Genomic DNA, 19390 nt, shown 5'->3' with positions numbered 1-19390 from the left:
ACCATTCGTTAATTTAATTAAAATCTGCATACGCGCCGAGAGACCAGTAATAGCGGCGCAATAATCTGATTAAATGTAATATCAAAAAGTGTCCGGCGAAATATTATAACTTTGTCGTACGCTCCGCGATTAATTAAAATATTCAAATTAAAGCAGCGCGCGAGTTCTCTTTACCGCGAGAAACTGTTGAAACTGTCATCGTGTAGAATCAAAATCAGCCGCGCGATTTCAACGGTGACCGCACGTAATCCGAGCTTAAGTCAAAATACACCGCAGGCGCGTAAACTCTGGCCTAATTTCGCACAACCCGAATTCAATCAAGGTTTAGTAAGCTCCGCTCCCCCTCTTGCCCCCCCCCAACTATTTCAATTTAAGACCTCACGAGAGTATTTTGACGAAATTCGCTACAAAAGAGCTACGTGACAAAAACTCGCATCGTCGTAATTCGCATCCGTCGACGAGATATGAAACGTTTCGCGTTGATGCGATGTTTCTGAAAATTATGAATCTCCGATGCCCCACGAGTCTAGAATTTTTTCCAAAAAAAATTCCAACTATGGATACAGTTTAGCAAAAATTGATGATAATGCATAGTTCACAGTAAAAAATTTTGTGTTAAATTTAACATATTTCACATGTCCCAATTTATCCACTCTAATTTTAATGTTAATTTAACAGAAGGCAAGTATGTAAATAAATAACACAAGTAATATGTGAAAAATTAACACAAAAGTGTAACACTTAAACGTTATCTGGAAATAAAGTTTATGTTAAATTAACATATTTATAATGTTAAATTTAATTAAAAGAAAATGTTATTCTTATATTTTTATATGATAAATTACATTTTCTTGTGATAAATAACAGAAGAAATATGTCGATTTAACATATGGAAACTGTTATAGAGAGAAAAATAACACTTATCTGTTCATTTTAACATATAACATATTTCATCAAAAATTCGTGCATTTACATATTAATTGTGTTGTTTTAACTTTTAGAAACGGTAAATATTAACTCAACGCAGAAATGTCAAAATAACGCAACGACAATATGTTACATTAACATAAGAGTATGTTAAAAATTTAACACAACAATTTTTACACGAGAAAATTTTAACAGAAATACAAAATGTTTTTTACCGTGTTCGAATCACGCGCGCGCAATGTTCTATGATGTTTTCATTAAGAGAAGATCCATTTTATAGACGTTATTTTATCGAACGAGGAAATTTGTCACCCATGATTGATCGCTTTTGCTCTATAGATGGGTGATTTTTCATAAGGACGCGTGTATTGTATCCCACCATTATGATATCATCGCTGTAATATCCCGACGCATTTCTACGCGTTTCTACGCCAAACAATTGGATCATCGCGGAAAATATTCTCACGCGCAACTTTTGCGCGCGTACTTATTTCGCGAGATAGAATGTCGATGGAAATATATCTAGGGACGATAGCCTCGTCGGATATTTCAGAGATGCGCCGAATGTCAGTCGGAACATATGTCGAGTGTGGATCGATCGACGGTGACCGTCGTCGAGCTGCCGGCATCGACCAAGCGACGAGCGTTATGACTTTCGATTATGCTGATCGTAACTCGCGTGTCGTGTGACCTGTGAGAATTACAACATAAATAACATCGTCTGAAATCGTTTTACGCAGTTTTACGATGTCACCGCGCCTCTATTGTCACAGAACATTGCGGACACACTGGGTTTATATTCCTAGCTTTTCGTCATCACTTTTATCGCGCGGTCGATAGATAAGACAATATAAGATAAACCCTAAGATATTATCCGAAAGACAAGAGCGATCCATCGCAACTCATCGTAATTGCATCTTTTCTGCGCATTTCAGTTTAAAATTTCTTCACAGTTCTTCAATCGAAACATTTACAGATATTATTGTCGAGTAGCACTTTAACGAAATGGTACCTTTAGCAACGATACGTGTAATTCATGTTTTACTTGTCATTCGCGCGTAAAAGGTCACGATAATTGGGGAAATTTTAGAAATTTCATTCAAAATTGTCATTAAATAGAGGTACAATTCCATAAGTAATGATTTTCACCTTGCGAAAGAACTCGGTCATTTCGCGGACGCGCGAGATTAAATTGCGCTTAATTAAGATTTAAGAAGTGAGCATGAAGCATAAAGTTCCGTCTGCAGCTCCCTGCAGTATCCTAGCATACGCGCTACAAGTTTCCAGCATATACCGTTCACAAACCAGGCACAATGCGATCGATTTTCTCGTAGTATCCTAGTACTGCTTTACCGACCTCCACCGGAAATTACGGCAGGCTACGACATTTCCGGTTAATTTCATAGGCATTAACAAAAGGGATATTAATGTTCGACATAATTAAAACCACGCGTTTCCTTTAGTTATCTTGTTTTCATTACTGCCATTCCATGTTGCTCCAATATCGATTGACAAAACTTGTGTATTAGTGGAGAGGAAAATTTTTGTTCAAATTAATGTTTTTGATTTTTCAATACAAATAAAATCTAAGCCATAAATGTATAAACGATTTTGAGCAATTGTATACACAAATAAATTGAAGAATAAACGAAATATCGTATAATAGATACACAGAAAAAAAGGATATTCTTGTTTTGAAAATATATTTAGTTTTAACATAGAAATCTTGAAATGAGATTATATTGTGTTAATTAAAGAAAAATATAATTGCTTGAATAATTGTGTTAATTAAAGAAAAATATAATTGCTTGAATAATTGCTTACTTAAATAAAGCCATTTTATATAGTTCAATCAAGAAAAATATATTTTTATGATTTAAGATTTAATTTTCTTGAATGGAAAAGAAACAATGTTAGATAGAAAATAACATTTTTAAATCAAAGATTATAATTTTCTTAAAGTAGAATTAAATAATTATATATTCTTGAGATGACAATTACAATATTAAAATAAGACTATAATATTGTTAAAATTTAAAATTATTAAATTCTTTTAAAAAGATTATAAATTGTTGCGTATATACGAAACAATGAACGCGTTAGTTCAAGTATATAAGTTTTGATTTGATACTTATTTTTTTTCTGTGTAATTATTCATGCTTCGGCCATAAATAAAAAAAATATCTGTCTTTTAATAATACATTATTATTTGTAAAATGTAATATCAAGCAACTTGATTATCAATTCAATTCTCGTCTAACGCATTAAATGACATTAAATGTGTTTATTATTAAAATTAACCCTCGATCTCTACCCATCTATCGATCTCCAATGAGAATAATTTAATCGCGTCAACTAATATCATTTTCCTCGCAGCGGAATGTTAGGAATGTTCATTCTTTTTAAATGGCGAAACCCACCGAAACGTGGCGGATGTTGAAGATGTCGGTGCCTCTGTTCTCGCAAACGAGACCCATGAAATTTGCATACGAGCGATGAAACGACACGATGCGCGCAAGTTTGCGACCTTCACCTTTGAACGCACAGCGAAAGATACATCAATGTCTCTGGACAAATGCATCGTTCGCGATGACGCACGTCAGTAAATACGCGCACGGATAATTCACTGTACGTGATGTTTACTGTGCCATTCGCGTTTTAGAAGTAAACGTATTAGTAATCGAAGACATTTACTCTCTCTCTTGTGTGAATATATTTTTCTTTCTTCTTTTCATCACCATTCGGATATAGTCACTTTAATTCCTACATCCTTATCATTCCGTCACATATTGTTCATTTATAAATAAATATTACAATCGCAAATGAATATTTTTTATGCTCGATTCGGCACTCGAAATATATAAGTTTGCATTTAATTCTAAGCCATTTTATTTAATTTTCCATTACGCAAAAGATAAAGAACCTCATAGCATTTTTTTGCTCTTTTTATTATCGTGCGTACTATTTGAATTTTACATTTATTTCGTATATTTATTTTTATATTTTATTTAGTTTTTCACTTTTCATAAAGGAATATTCTGATAGTGAATATTCATCTCGACTATGAATATTTTATTATTGCATTAGAGATATACGCAGAATGATCGATAATAGATGCGCATTCAACGAACAGAGAAATATTCATCGAAAACGATTTGGAGAATCTCTCTATCGAGGTTTAATTGAACATTTCTTTCAATTTATTATTACAAATTCTTTTCCGAGATAATTTACTTACAATTTAAAAATTTTACATCGAGAAACGATACAAGATATAACATGACGATTACGATAAATTTTCAATTTTTTCAACAAATAATTGCTATCTTCACGAGATAACCTACTTTGATATAAAATACTTTGATGGCATGCATTATACTTACATAAATGTACACACGTCCGACATATTAATCAATTATCGGAACCAATTAATTAAGAGAAATTATCATGCCGAAATAAAGCCTAGAGCGAACGGTGCACTATGTCGCTATCGATCGTGAAGATGGAGCCGGAGAAAACTCTACCATCGGCGTTTTAGCTGGCAAACGGCCAACATACCCCTGCATTTCGCGACAAAGAGTAATGCGATCTGTTTGTAAAAATATACAAGTGCAAATCCTAAGATTCTTCGTATCTCTTTCACCGCTATTCGAAACATTTTCGATTAGCGTACATTTTATCAAGCGGATATTTCTTTAGAAAAAGCTCTAATAAATATAGTACGCGCTACAAATTATATACCTGACGTACATACAAGAATATACTTGATAAATATACCTGAAATTGATCTGCCAGAAGAATATTCCTTTATAAAAAATGAAAAATATATAAAACTAAAGCGCAGGATGATGATACGCAAACTGTAAGAGCAAAAAAATAATGTGAGATTCTTCGTCTCTCTCTTTCTCTGTGACGGAAGATTAAATATAGTGTAGGATTAACTGTAGATTAAATCTAGTAGCTTGAAATTAAACACAAGCTCGTATCTCGAATACAAACTCGAACATATCCATAAATACCGATTCGCGATTGTGAATAATACTTATTTTTCTATCATCAATATTTACTTAAATCAATAAATACTATTGGTGTTGCTCAAGACTTTATTAGATTTCAACGATTCCCACAGTTTCGGCTAGATTCCAGATCCCGCAAATCGTACTCGCATCCAATACGACGTATACGACGTTAATTTAGATCATTAATCTCGTAGTGCTCGTTAACGTATCGCGTAACCTGCCTATCCTTCTCTCGGATTATTTTACCATTGATCTTAGCATATACAGTTGTAATCAATACGGATAATTCGGATAATTGCACAGGAAACCTATTTAGATATCCGCGCATAACTCTTACGAAATGATTAGATTAATTCGCACAATTGGCAAAAAAAATGAGAGAAAAAATTATATATAAAATAAAGAGAATACACGCATACAGACTCGAACACATATTTTTTTTGTATATTAGAAGCAATTTATCGTATAATTTCAAACTATTATAACAAAGTTGTTGGAATCTCATCTATATATCGGAATTAAATCTATCTTATTGTATAAATCTACATTCGATTTAGAACATGCATCAACTTCGGGATAACTTTACATCTTTGTTGGAATTTAATTAACGCATCGTCAAACTAAAGTTATTACACGAAGCTTGTTTAAGACAAACGATCGAGGAACACAATAGTAAACCTATATATCTACTCGCATAATCACTCTCACTATTTTCGAATTATATTAATTAGTGGGCAAATACTTTTGCAATCCTGCCTCACAAAATAGTTAATAATTAATTATGGAGTTCGTTAAGTTACTATGTGCATTGCAAGTGGCGTTGTTGAACTTGATGAGCCTCCATCGTGAGAGCGAGGAACTAATTAGGATCCACCTTTGACCCTGTCGTTCCGAGTTCTTGAATTATGAAATTCCCCGCGGCAAATTTTGTAGGATGCTTAACAAAGAAAGGTGCGCAAAAAACTTTTGCAAAAGTAGGACAATTCTACTATTACGGAGAAGGAGCGGACTCACATTTTAGGTAAACGTTTTGTTGAAAGATGATAAGTCATATGATAAATTTCTTCAAAGAAGAAGAAAGGCGAATCATTTATCAAGACAAGATTGTTGTAAGAAACAAAAATACTAAAATTTATAGTATAATTGTTGTGTTAATTAATACATATGCGTGTGTTTAAAAAATATAATTATTTATAAAATATTATTTGAAAATTTTTATGAGCAACCTTTTAATTTGAAAAAAAAAATCAAATTAAAAAAGATTATAAAGATTAAAAAGAGATTATATAAAAAAACTTGAAATATTTCACGTTTTCATTTCCAAAGATAGAAGACATATATCTCTTCGTTAAAAATTTTAAGAATTTTTACTACTCTTGTATTTGTTTTGTTTAACAAGAAGAAAGCGAAATAAGGACTTGATAATCGATTATAAAAGTTGGAAACGCTAAAATATCGCATACTATACAACTTGAATGATATTTCCAAAAGTTGAATTTAAAAGTAAATAAGTCTAAATAAACTTTTAATATTTAAAAAAATTTTTCAAGTATAGATTAATTAATTCTAGCCCATTATTCCTCGATTAAATATCATTCCATTAAAATCATAATCAAGACAGATCTGCAAGCATTGTAATATAACACAAAATATATCTAGTCACTAACCGCGTTATATGAACTATTTCGATATCCATACGAGACGAAATCTGACAGATTGTGTAATTATAAATATGCTCAACTCGCCTAACGCAGTAATAGTATATCTCTGTTATCATCTCTTATTATTCACGATACTCTTAGCCGTTTGCGGTTTTCGTCATTCTCTATTTACTTGCGTCCAACGATCAAGTTTCTCCATCATGTTGAAGCTTACTAAAGCCTTCCATTACGAAACGCATACTTGTGACGACGAGAGAACGAGAATCCGAAGCGAGGATCGGAGAAAAACCGATGCGTTTTTTCCGTTAAACGAATCGGTATTGTATCGACATACGGCTAATACGCGAACGGTAAAATGTCGATCCAATAATATCGAGAGCGTGGTATCACGCAAATACGCATCGCGTGCGCGGACGCTTCCACATTGGAATGACGTCGTCGCTAGCACGTAATCCCATTCATCTTGTCATCGAGTCTCTAAATTCCCGTCGATATCTGGCCCAACTAGTGCCATCGTAGATAGATAGGTCGTTGGTGGTTGGTGGCTGGTGGCTGGTGTGCGACTACGCTCCCTCGCCTTCCCTCTTCCTTCCATTCGATCGTATTTTATTGCTGGACTATGGTAGTGGCTGCGTACCTCGATAAATTATTAGATTCTCCGTCATCGACAAGTACGTGGTTATTTCGAGACGAATTCGAGCAAGCAAATAATCTCGAAAAAAGAAAGGCCGTCGAAAGAGATACGCGCAAATTAGTGCAAACTCGCTTGTCAATTAATTTATCTCTGGCTTAATTAAACGGTCGATTTTTGCCAGGCAAATCGATACGATCGTCGATCGCGAAAATGGCAGAAACGCAATAAAACGATAAATGGGCCCGGTGAAAGAGATTAATATATTAATGAACTGTAACTCGATGAAAACAAGCTCCGATTGCTATCGCTGTACAGATAATTTCCGGATTAAAAGCAATCGAATCCGTTCGAATCGATAATTTACTTATAAATTGTAGACTTTTGATATCGTGATATTTTTAATTAATCAATATTAATAAGCTAATTTCGCACTAAATTATTTTATTTAAACTGAGATTAAAATACATTTCTCTTTCTCTCTCTTTCTCGCCAGGCCATCATTTTGATAAAAACTAGAGATAATATTTTTTATTTGCTTATTCATGAGAAATATAAATCATTTTTCGCGTATCAAATGCATAGAATAAAAAATTTCTATGAATCTTCCGGTGAAAACGAATAACATTGAATATTTCGTAAAAATTATAAAGAAATAATGCAAGAAAAATCAGGTTTCTCTTATTAAAGATCCATTCCATGTACTTGCCAGAATCTTATGACATTCAAAAACTAGAATGATATCTTTATATTTACGATGCTCGATTGCTTCTCGAGTTTACCTTTGTTGAAAAAACGAGACTCTTCAAAATTTCCGCAGTTTTACACCTCTGTCTAATGAGGAAGAAATATGTTTCGCGCGTTTCACAAAAATAAGATCGGCGAAAAATATTCGTCCATCACCAAGAGAAATGTTGCCATTATCGTTTTCTAAAGAAGGGGCCATACAAAACGATACCAACCGGAAAAGCTACGAGACGTCGGTATATTCGTCTAAATGATAAGAATAGCGCGCTCTACCCGTAACAGAAATTGGAAATCAATATTTAAGCCCATTCTTGAAATGTCGTGACCAAGCTGGATTTGCGTGCGGTACCAAATAGATAAGAAGAATACTAGAATAACGTTATATAGGAGCTGTGCACATCCTTATCAAACAAGAACATGTCGCGGATTACTTATTATCTTTACCCTTTATCAGTCGTTTATGCACGTGATCGAACTTGTGCAATTGTAAAAAACTCATTGCCAATACGTCAATAACTTTTTGACGATATATCAAGCACATTGTTATAATTTCTAAAATCGTCGCATGTTTTTCTGCAATTTCCAGTAGAAAATAACATTAAAGAGGAAAATATACATATATATGGGACGACCAAATCGTCGTTCATCATTCGAATCAATTGTACATGTATACCACGCGTACTTGTATATCTCACAGAAATAAAATTTAAGATGAAATAAAACGATTACAACGCATACTTGTTTGTATGCATGCGCGGGTAAAGCACCGTTAACATCAAAGACCAATTTTTTTTTTGCTTTTATAAAATGAGAGAGCTAAAGTTTTAGTAAAATGCCGGGACTTTGTGTGATTAATTAGCTTATGCTTCACATTGTATATTTAACATTTCGCGTTTCGCGCTTATTACCGTTGGCATTTCCACACGCGGCACGCTGCAAAGAAATAATTTAATTCAAATATGATACATCTCGCGGCGAGATATTCGTGTGTGTATGTGTGTTCCGGGCAATCTGTCTATAAAACAATCGTTCCTTTCAAACATTTCCCTGTAAAAGAATATTTCCAACGCGCGTTGGAGTAATGGAATAAATCTGTGTGTGTGCGTCATAAGTAAATAATAAACTGTACCGCGGAAAATAGACAGCGTCGATATAACCCGAGTATCTTATTTTACGGTACGATAAACGTTCGCAAGACGCGGACCCTCGGCACAAGTCTTTAAATTCTGTTTTCGCATTCAAGCCACGGCGAATTTATCTTTTCACGCTTGGCATCTTGCGAAGACTCTTCACGAAAAGACGTGACCCGTGATATACTCGACTTTGTTTCACCTTATTCGCCCCTTCAACTTCTTTCACGCGACCTCACCTTTCCTCGTAACTACTTTCCGATAGCGGTTGCCTATTGGAATTTCTTTGGATAAGGTGCTCAAAGGTAGCGTACTTAAATTCTAAATACATATTATCCGTATCATCGTTCCCCCGGTATGATCGTTTATGTACGAAACCATAAACACGGTAAAGATTTATGTAGACGGACCCATCATATTAAATGGCATATGCTGAATATTTAAAAAAATTGTAAAATAAAATAGAATATCATGTACATATTTCATAATATATATAAAATTACGAATATGTATGTCTTTTCTTCTAATATCTATATTAATTTCTATAAAAAATCAGATAATAAAAAAATCATTTAAAAAAATAGATAATATTGAAAATAATAATAAGTTAAAAATAATAAAAGTTTTAGTAAATATGTTAAAAAAAATAAAAAATTTTATAATTAAGAACAATTTTAAAAATTATTTAAAAATATTAAAGATTTTTAATAAAATATATTTTAATGTAGTTATGCATATAAATTTTTGAATTTTTGAGAAATAGTTTGATCTATTAAATATAAAGAATATATATAATATATATAAAATTGCGAATATGTATTTCTCTTGTTTTCTCGTCACTCAAATTTTTAAATATTCATCATAAAACAGACATTCATTTAAATCCATTTAAAAATCCAAGTTTTTTCAATAAATATTTCCAATATCTCGAATTGCACATGAATACTGTGCGAAAAGACACTGTATGACCTGTATACATACTTGGAATATATATATAGAATGTAAATTAAAGTTTCGATTTCATTATTACTCGAGAATCAATGAATCCCACGCTTCACATACATAACGTTAATATGGAATCGGAATAATTTCATAAAAGACTTTGCGTCTATTTATTCGATAACTGGCGAACAAAACTCTTTGTCGCCTGAATAGACACCGACATTCTTACTGCAACGTGCACCTGAGAACGTTCTTTACGCAATAAATTTGTATATGACGCATATATTTGCACAATAATGATATAAAAATTGTATCTCTAATTATTACATGGATCGATAAGATAGATGAAAATTAAATTTGCATTCATTTTTAATAATAAATACCTATTGTATACGTCGCGCCATCCAGCTGAAACGTGGCACTCTTACATTTCTTGAAGAGTTTTTGATGCGAATAAGCAGGAAGTTTCGGTAAAGGGGGTGGCGGCGGCGGAGGAGGAGGTGGGCCCTTCGGACCGTACTTTACGTGCCTCTCACTCTGACTCATGTCTTAGGTGTAAGGAAAATGTAATCACAATCTCCTCGTCTCGTTCCTGGCGACAAAGCAGACAAACAGTTGAAGCAACTTTAACCGTTGGATACGCGCATGATTTAGAATGTAGTTTCTGGCATTCATTAATAGTTTTCAATCACAAGATTTTGATACGATTCAATTGTGATCAATGGATTTATCCTTCCACGATTTATTTTTCTCTCAAAGTTGTCACTCTTTTATTTATATCTTGCTACGTTGCGCACTCAAATTATTTTTCCTCACTCTTTTTAAAGTCACTTCTAATTTTGTCGCGCATTAAAAAGTGAGTTTGTTTCGTAAAATCTTCTCTCGCGAGTATACGCAAGAGCACTAAGATGTTATTTTTTTATAAATTAGGAAATTTTCTGTAAATAAAATTTAATCCAAAAATTCATGCAATCAACACACTAATCAATTAAAAATCAAAAGTTTCAATTTTCTAATATATTAAAATTCTCACGTTGCAATGTGAAATAGAGACGAAACAAATTAATATATCGATAGATTTTAAATTTATTTAAAATTGATGTAAGTCAACAACAGAAGAAGCTAAAATTTCAATGCAAAGATTTCAGCGAAATATGATTTTTGAATAAAATCTATATTTTTATTGCTGATATAAATTAATATTCTTAAAGTAATTGATATTCTCAAAAGGTAGACTATGAGTAGTCATATAGAAAATTATTCCTTTGGAATAATCCAATTTATATTGAATGTAGGATCATCTGTACGATATTGCTATTGCTCTATCGCGTAGTACAATAGTTTATTATATTTATTATTATATTATTATTGATGGAATAAATATTATAAGCATATTCATGTAAACTAGCAAAGTACGAAATATGAATAGAATAAATTATTCTTTAGCATTGAAAAACATAAAACAATAATCAAATTAAATTTACAGCCAGACTAACAAATCAAATTTATAAATTAATTTTTTCATATTGTGGAAAAATAGATAAAATGATTATTTTATAATAGTCTTTTTCGGAGTCAAAATTATATTATACCGTCTAATATGTTGAGATGATATTTTCAAATACGTGAAAATAATGCATTAAGTATACAAGATAAATGATAATATATGACAAAGAAGTAGATTAGTTATTCGAAATTAAAAATATGTTAAAAAGGCTGGAGTAATCTCAATACACCGACTTTCGATCTAAAATTTCAATAGCATACATTGTACATATTTAGGTTAATACTGCATATATAATAAAGCGCATTAAAGATAAAAAAAGTGGCGCATGCGATCTAATATACGAATATCATAGAGAGATATAAATTGTCGCGATTTGAAATTGCGATTTGTTCAATTTAGTGGACACGCTCTGTGGCATCAAATTCATTGCGAACCGGATGATATCAATAAACTCGTCCCTTTCTCTTTGCTACTATCTTGTATCTCATTTTATCTCGTGATCAATTCCTATCGTGGCAAAAAAGAAAAACGAGTCGATCACACCCGGTGGGAAAATTGATCATTTTTGTAAACGGCGTCGCCAATCACATGCGCCCGTATGAACACATTTTTTTTATTTTATTACAGGATTTACGATCGCGAGAGAGAGAGAAAGAGAGAGATATATGTCTGCGCGTACGAGATACAAATATCTGAAACGATATCCACATTTTCACGTTTCTCCGAGCCAATTTGAATTTCCACTACATTCCGCGGAACGATCCGGAAAATTTCCCGACGCTCGCCATCCTCGCGTTGGGAAATTTATCACGCGTTACGTCAGTTATGGTGCATTTTGGAGAACCGGAAAACGGACACAATTTTCTGCAATAAATGTACCCGCGATGATATATGATAAGCTCTACAAACAAGAAACACGATGTGAGTCTAATTAAACTCATACTTTTACCGATAACTATTTCTCAATTAGTTTCCCTTCTTTTTCCCTTATTTTTTCCCATTTCTCTCTCTCTCTCTCTCTTTCCTTCTCTCTCTTTGTTTATTCTAATGTTTCTGATTTAAAGAATTCATTATTTTACCATAATCAGATTTCTAGTACGAATGAAATTAGGTTAACGTCGTTAAGCGTGAGACTAGATCACGTAATATAAATACGACAACGCTATTTGAATACAAAGCAGATTGAAAAGTCGAAATCTCATAACGTCAAGTAGATGGTCGTTTTGAAGAAATTTAATTCGCGAAAACAAAGATCCACTGTGCTAATTTAGGTCGAGTATAGTAATGATAGGCAAGACAATAAAATTGAAACGAACGAGAGAGATGTTTCGTCATTGTTGCGGTAACAACTTTTGAGCTTGGTAGTTATTGTATTTGCGTCAAGATTATTCACGCGATTGCAATTAAATCAATCCGCCTCTTTCCATGCAAAAATTCATTAAACTGCGCTATTATTTTAATTATTTAACAAATTAGCTGAATATTTTTTTCAAGTATCAAATCGATCAACATCCGGTTCTTTATCATTTTTATTATTAAAGATAATTCTATTTTTATATCAACAGTTTTAATTTTTAGATTTTTCTCGAATTTAGTTTTTAAATTTTTTTAAATGTTCAAGAAAAAGAGAAATAACTCATATAATGTCGGATTGAATATATAATTCTATATATCCACAAATATCAATATTTTATCATTTTAATATATCTCTCCACGATGTATCTATTATTAAATTTATTAGAGTGTGCATTCATAATTAATGGACTTTTTGCTTAATAAAAATATAATTCTTTCCATTGTTTAAAAAAAATTAGAAAATTTACAATATAAATTAGGAAAAAAATAATAAAAAATTATATATATATATTCGTAATATTATGATAATTTACACACACAAATAAATATACGCGCACGCGCGTGCACTTGTTCTTTTTTAATACAATCAACGGAGGAAATATTATGGTAAAGTAAAAGATGCTTTGAAACTTTGCTTATAAAGTTTTAAGAAAATAAACTTTTGTATCTTCATTATCATAATTATTGTATACCAAGAAGGACAAAATGACACACAAGTATAAGAGATAAAATGATACGTTTTATAAAAAACCAAGATGCATACGTATGTAATAATTTTTGATTATTTTATAAGCACGCTATTTCTTCATGTCTGACACTTCACCGATTTATACGTTATGTTGACAACAAATTCAATCTCGTACATTCATCACACTAGCACAAAAGAAAAAGAAGGCACAGATTTACGACATCGATGTTTCTATAACGCGCGAGTGGCTCGATAAGATTTCTCTAATCAGTTATATTCAAATTACGTGCACAATTATCAGATAACGACATTCGCGAGAAAAGAAATACAAAGCTTTTCCTGATACGGGTTCGCGGACGCGACTCCACGTGCCCCGGTCCGCGATGCGACTCGGACGCAGCTCGAAAGCTCGCCTCGAAAATCTCGCGCAAGCGTGCAGTGGTGAGGCTCAACGAAAGCCAATCCACGTAAGCGTCTACGTAGGGCCACAAGGCGGAAAAGAGGACCAGAACGAACGCGGGGGTGCGCGCAAGCACTCTCGAAGCGTCGGTCCTCGCGAGAAATTTGCAAATGTATGCACGTTTCGTGAGTTTCTGCAAAGACGAATGCGAAAACGAATCTTTACACCAATCTTTTCGAGAGCAGCGCGTTGAATCTCTCTGACCTACCTGTCGGCATTGATAAAACGAATCGCTTCTTCCCGCGTGAGTTCGCTGATTTTAGATTTCAGCCAACAACAGCTTTCCCAAAAGTCGATTTCGATAGATTTCAAATACCTATTTGGAATACGATATTTCCAAGAAATTTCGTATAAAATCGTATCGATGCATCTAAAAATTTGTTGTAGCAAATGCAATAAAATATATCGAAAGTAGCCAAATTTTTTGCAATTTGCATGATATATAACAAAAGAAATTATGATTAATACAATATTATTGTTTATATTGCGCATATTGAACATCTCAAATTTAGGATATTAAATAAATCATACAAGATATTAATTCTTAATGTTAAAGCAATGTATTATTTTTAACGCGCGAATTGTATTCGATGTCGTATACATAAATTTCAAGGGACTTAATCTCTCGTGAAGATACATTTGAGCTTCGAAATTTCATCTTGAGATTGAAATAGCACTTGGCGATATTAGCATGTCGTTCTTTGAACGGGCTCGATATTATTATCGAGATGCATTCGAGCTGCATAAATCGCAGCGAGAATCGCAGGGGAATAATCCGTTTAGAAAATAGCATACTGCGCAATTGCCAGAAATTTTAACGATTCACCTTGACTAGTCGTCGCTCGTTTGAGTGCCAAGGGAGGTTCTAATAAACACGATAAAGACACGATCAAAAAAATATTTCTTCGGAATCGCATAAAGCGGCAGAATTCGTTCAACGACCGGATTCTCCTTTCGGCTACATCCTGCCCACCCACTATTCTTGCTAGTATCGATCTACTGTTTATAGGACAAAACGTAACCCTCATTCACGTGTAACACCTTCTCTCTCAACACCGCATGAAAAGTTGTTTGTATATTTCTTGTTTTATGAATACACAAAATTGTCCGTGTATAAAAATAAGGAAATTTGAATAACAAGATTATTAAACAAGCGTGCAATCTTGCGACTATAGAAGATGGATTATTCTAGATAAATTCAATCGCTTAAATTATACATAACTTATTCTAAAAATTACACAAGTATAAACTATATTATATTATATATCCATCCACGACAAAATTATATTTAAAATGCGTGTAAATCCATCATTGAATATTAAATCCGATTATTTGTTTAAAATAAAAACGCGATATAACGATATCTTTTAATTAAATTATCTTTTAATTCTCTCTTTGTTTGATATATTATTTTATAAAGTTATAGTAATGATTCTTTCCTCTTTTTCCTTTTTGCAAAACTATAAAACTTTTATTTAGATAAATGTTTTTACTACAAAAATATACAGAAAATATAGTAATTTGCTAAAATTGTGATAGATATTACTAATACGTTAAATGACGTAAAGAGAAATTAGAAGGAAATCACAATGACAAATACGTATTGACGGTTAATAGAAAATTGTGCAGTCAACTTGACATGAATGGCGGTACTATTGCAGTTGAGGAGGCCAACAAGACGTGCGCGCACCACATCCGGCCTATAGCTAGTTCGTCGACTAAAGTCGTTCGACCTCTAGGATGTAATTTAATTCAAGGGTTGGATGAGTAAAGATAGATATAGATGCACGAAAATGGGAATATACGGGACGAGGGTAGGTCGAGATAGGAGCGTGGTAAAAGGGACCGAATCGAGACGAGAGGTTGAATAGCGGGTGAAAAAGAGGAGCGTTAAGTGACATCGAAGGGAGGAGAGAGAAAACGTAGGAAGAGAGTCGGAGATAGAAAAGAAGCGGTAAAAGTTGCAGGGAAAGAAACGACCCGCAGGCAACGGATGAACGGAGGCAAGATCGAAGATATCGAACGAAGCAGCGTCGGCGAAGACACATCGAGGGTGGAAGATAATGTTTGGATTCGCGCTATCATCGAGGAAACGCTCGGTGATGTCGAAGGTTGCGCGAGAAGATATTTCCCTCGGCCTCTCGGCACCTATCCTTTATCTTTCCGCGAGAGAAAAGGCCGAGATTCGAGCGGAGGAGTCGGTGAAGGACAGGCTTAACTGAGAATATTTCAAGACGCGCGACAACGTTTCTATTTAAAAATCATCATCTAATTGAAGCCTCAAGGTTTATCTTCGCGTAATCAATATATAAGCTTTAATAAACGCAATAGAGGGGTAAATTAATACATCTCGTTGCACATGTCGAATAATAAGAATGATGATCCGATGATTCGTCGTACCTAATTAATGAGATACGAATGAATATGAGTGCTGACTCGATCGTGTATCCTCATCGTAGCGTGATTGATGACTATTAAGTGAACGGTAGTAGATAAATCCGGGAAAAAGCCGCCTAATACTGATACGAATAAAGTATATTAAAATTATACATCACTTTATTTATAATTTTCTTAATGAAATTTTTCCTCCCTCGAGATAAAGATAATAAATAAAAGTCTAAAATAATAAAGATAATAAATGAAAGTTACTTCCGAGAATTTTCTAATTAAAGAGATTGCGATGTAACGCTGTATAGTGCCGCTGACTGCAGAAACGTATATCATCGTGGTAAACGACGCGTGTTATACAAAAAAATTCCGCTTCTTGCATTTACATCTCGGAAATGGAAACGCGATACTCGTCAGCGGAATATAAATTACGCGAGCAAAAAAGGTGATTTACAATTTATATTCTATAATTCTATATAATGCGTGCGCGATATATATGTACAAGTGTAACTGACATAACGACCGTGGCAATGTCGATCGTGAAAAATTCCATGATTCGATTTAACGAAATATTATATCGCAACATATCGCAACATTGAATGTAAAAATATTAACTTGATATTAATGGATTTGCAGAAAATTATTAGTGATTAAATTTTACAACCCATTCATCGTCAAAGTTTAAAAACGAACGCGCACTCTACGATAAGTATCGCGATCGTTTGTGGTCTGCCGAGTATTTTTCCTTCGACACAGTTCTGGGCTTTCTGCCAGTTAGTCTAACAAAAAAAGCGGTTCTTGCATCTTTATTCTATCAATTCAACTGCAATAATTCTGACATAGAATATGCTTGCCCGTCCGCATGACCTTAATACTGCGACTGCATATGATGCGCATAGGAAATAAATGCTAACAGAATATATCTCAAAAAGTAGATATTAAATATAAAAAAATATGAGAGAAGAAGATATCAAATCATTATCTTCTTTCCGCTACTTCCATGAATATATATAAATGGAGGATAGTATTAATGATGCGAAAATAATTTCGAAATATGATAAAATATAATTAAAAATATCGAATCACACGTGTCCCAGATAATGCGTAACTCCAAGAACTGAAATTATTCAGTGATATAAATATTTCTGAAAATGCTGCTATTAAAGAGGATAATATCTCGTGCGCAGTTTTGCAAGGTATAATTTTCGCATACGTGTACGTATGTGTCATAGATTTGCTCTTGTGAAACAATTTTTTGGGATAATCTCGACAATTGTGGAGTTGTGTCATCTTGAAAGTGACTGAATCGACACTGTTCGCTTGTTTAAAAAATCGCACAGTCTCCACCGACGATTGAGACCTCGTCTCGCACATAGTTTGATATAATCTTCATCGCGCTACTTACGCGCTTCCTACGTATTCATCAAATGCATTATGCGCATGAATCCCGACTACGGTGAAGCATCGTATACATTTGTGATTGCGCTATAAAGACGATATGCATAACGTCGCCTGTGTTTCAGTCGCCTGGGACAAACTGGCGTCGGTGATCGTAAATTTGCAAAACAGAAATGCATCGCAACTCTCTACGGCGACCTCGGGAAATGCATATATAAATGTAAGAGAAGGATGCGGCCAACTTGGAATTGAAAGAGTCGTGAATACGTATGCGAATCATATTTTTGTAAAATTCAAATTGGCATAAAAACATGATTTACGAGCTTCAAGTTGTACGAAAAAATGTAAATAATACAAATACGATAAATTTGTACTTTAACAAAATTCTTCCTAATTACGATATCTGTACTTTGTCACAAAAAGTATTTTTACACATCATCTTTACGCATCTAACAATAAGTATACACGTGCATGCTACACGTGTGTATGTAATTGATATTTGCTTAAATTTTCAAGCAAAATATCCGACATTGAAATGATGTTATCAAACGCCTGTTGTCTTTAGCTTCCGGAATTTGTAAAGTAAAGAAAATTTGATAAAGAAAATTTGATAAAGTAAAGAAAAAGAGAGAGAGAAAGAGGAGAAAAAAGTTTGAAAAAAGTATAAGTGAATAAACACGAGGCAACGACATCGTAAACTTGCAAATATCCAACTCGAAAAGCAGAATTCAACGCAGTAAATTAATTTCCATCGTTTTTTCCTGACACCTTTCGAACGTTATCGATCACTCGCGCATTCATCGATTAAAATTGCATATTGAATACTCTTGTCTGGTAAATCGCAGAGATCTCGCAATAACGTTAATCGTTCTCTGACTCTTCCGATGATGCGGCGAATGCAATCCATTAAGCTTATATTGTTTGCGCGATAATTCTCCTCTTTCTTAAGTCTGTGCATTAAATAACAATAATTTGCCAGGAAATCTTATCGCAAATGTCTTATTGTTAAGAAAGTAGCAGAAATTGAAATTGACGATAATAAAAGTCGAATATAATTCTCCGACAAAACGATATCGCTAAAAATGCCAACTTTCTTTTCGAAATATGAAATTATCATTCATCAATTATTTTTAATAAAAATCCTCTAAATATACATAATTCTTTCCATCCTTAATAATTCTTGAAATTTATATTATAATTAATTCTGTTAATATATTTGTATGTAACGACAATTGAATTTTATTGTTAAAATCAAGTTTATTCGAAGTAATTTTGCCTTATTCTGCGGTTGAATTGCGCCAAATTAATTCAAGCCAACGACGTATTTTTGGCAGAGCTGCAGTAAACAACACACACACACTCTATATATATATATAAAAATTCTGGCAAAAATTCTCGGATACACTTTTGGTAAAATTATAATATAAAACATTTATCCCTTTAATGACCAGAAAGCGAAAAAGAGAGAAACAGAAGAAATGGCCTCGCACTGCAAATTGTTCGATGCGGATATCGTACATGTGTAGGTGGAACAAG

The 19390-nt window shown here is 33.3% G+C and overlaps 1 protein-coding gene across 5 annotated transcripts in view; it reads right to left on the bottom strand.

Annotated features, from left to right (window-relative positions):
• Nucleotides 1–19390, bottom strand: part of LOC145959659 (dual specificity calcium/calmodulin-dependent 3',5'-cyclic nucleotide phosphodiesterase 1) — a 100876-nt gene that overhangs the window by 64098 nt on the left and 17388 nt on the right. The window contains exons 1-2 of one of the 5 annotated variants that reach the window (XM_083078708.1): nt 13684–13992; nt 10441–10649 (exon numbers count right to left, since the gene is read on the bottom strand). The exons of 3 other annotated variants lie outside the window; for them this stretch is intronic. In XM_083078708.1, coding sequence (XP_082934834.1) covers nt 10441–10603 — 163 coding nt within the window. In that variant the 5' untranslated portion in view covers nt 10604–10649; nt 13684–13992. Of the gene's footprint in view, nt 1–10440; nt 10650–13683; nt 13993–19390 lie in introns of those variants that run through there. One more of the 5 variants, XM_083078709.1, reaches the window with a different exon arrangement.

The sequence above is a fragment of the Camponotus vicinus genome, unplaced genomic scaffold, assembly GCF_025532165.1.
Source record: "Camponotus vicinus isolate PSW18456_S1 unplaced genomic scaffold, iyCamVici1.0 SCAF_1, whole genome shotgun sequence".
Lineage (NCBI taxonomy): Eukaryota > Metazoa > Arthropoda > Insecta > Hymenoptera > Formicidae > Camponotus > Camponotus vicinus.
The sequence above is the reverse complement of the archived record's forward strand: the minus strand, read 5'-3'. Positions and strand labels throughout refer to the sequence as shown.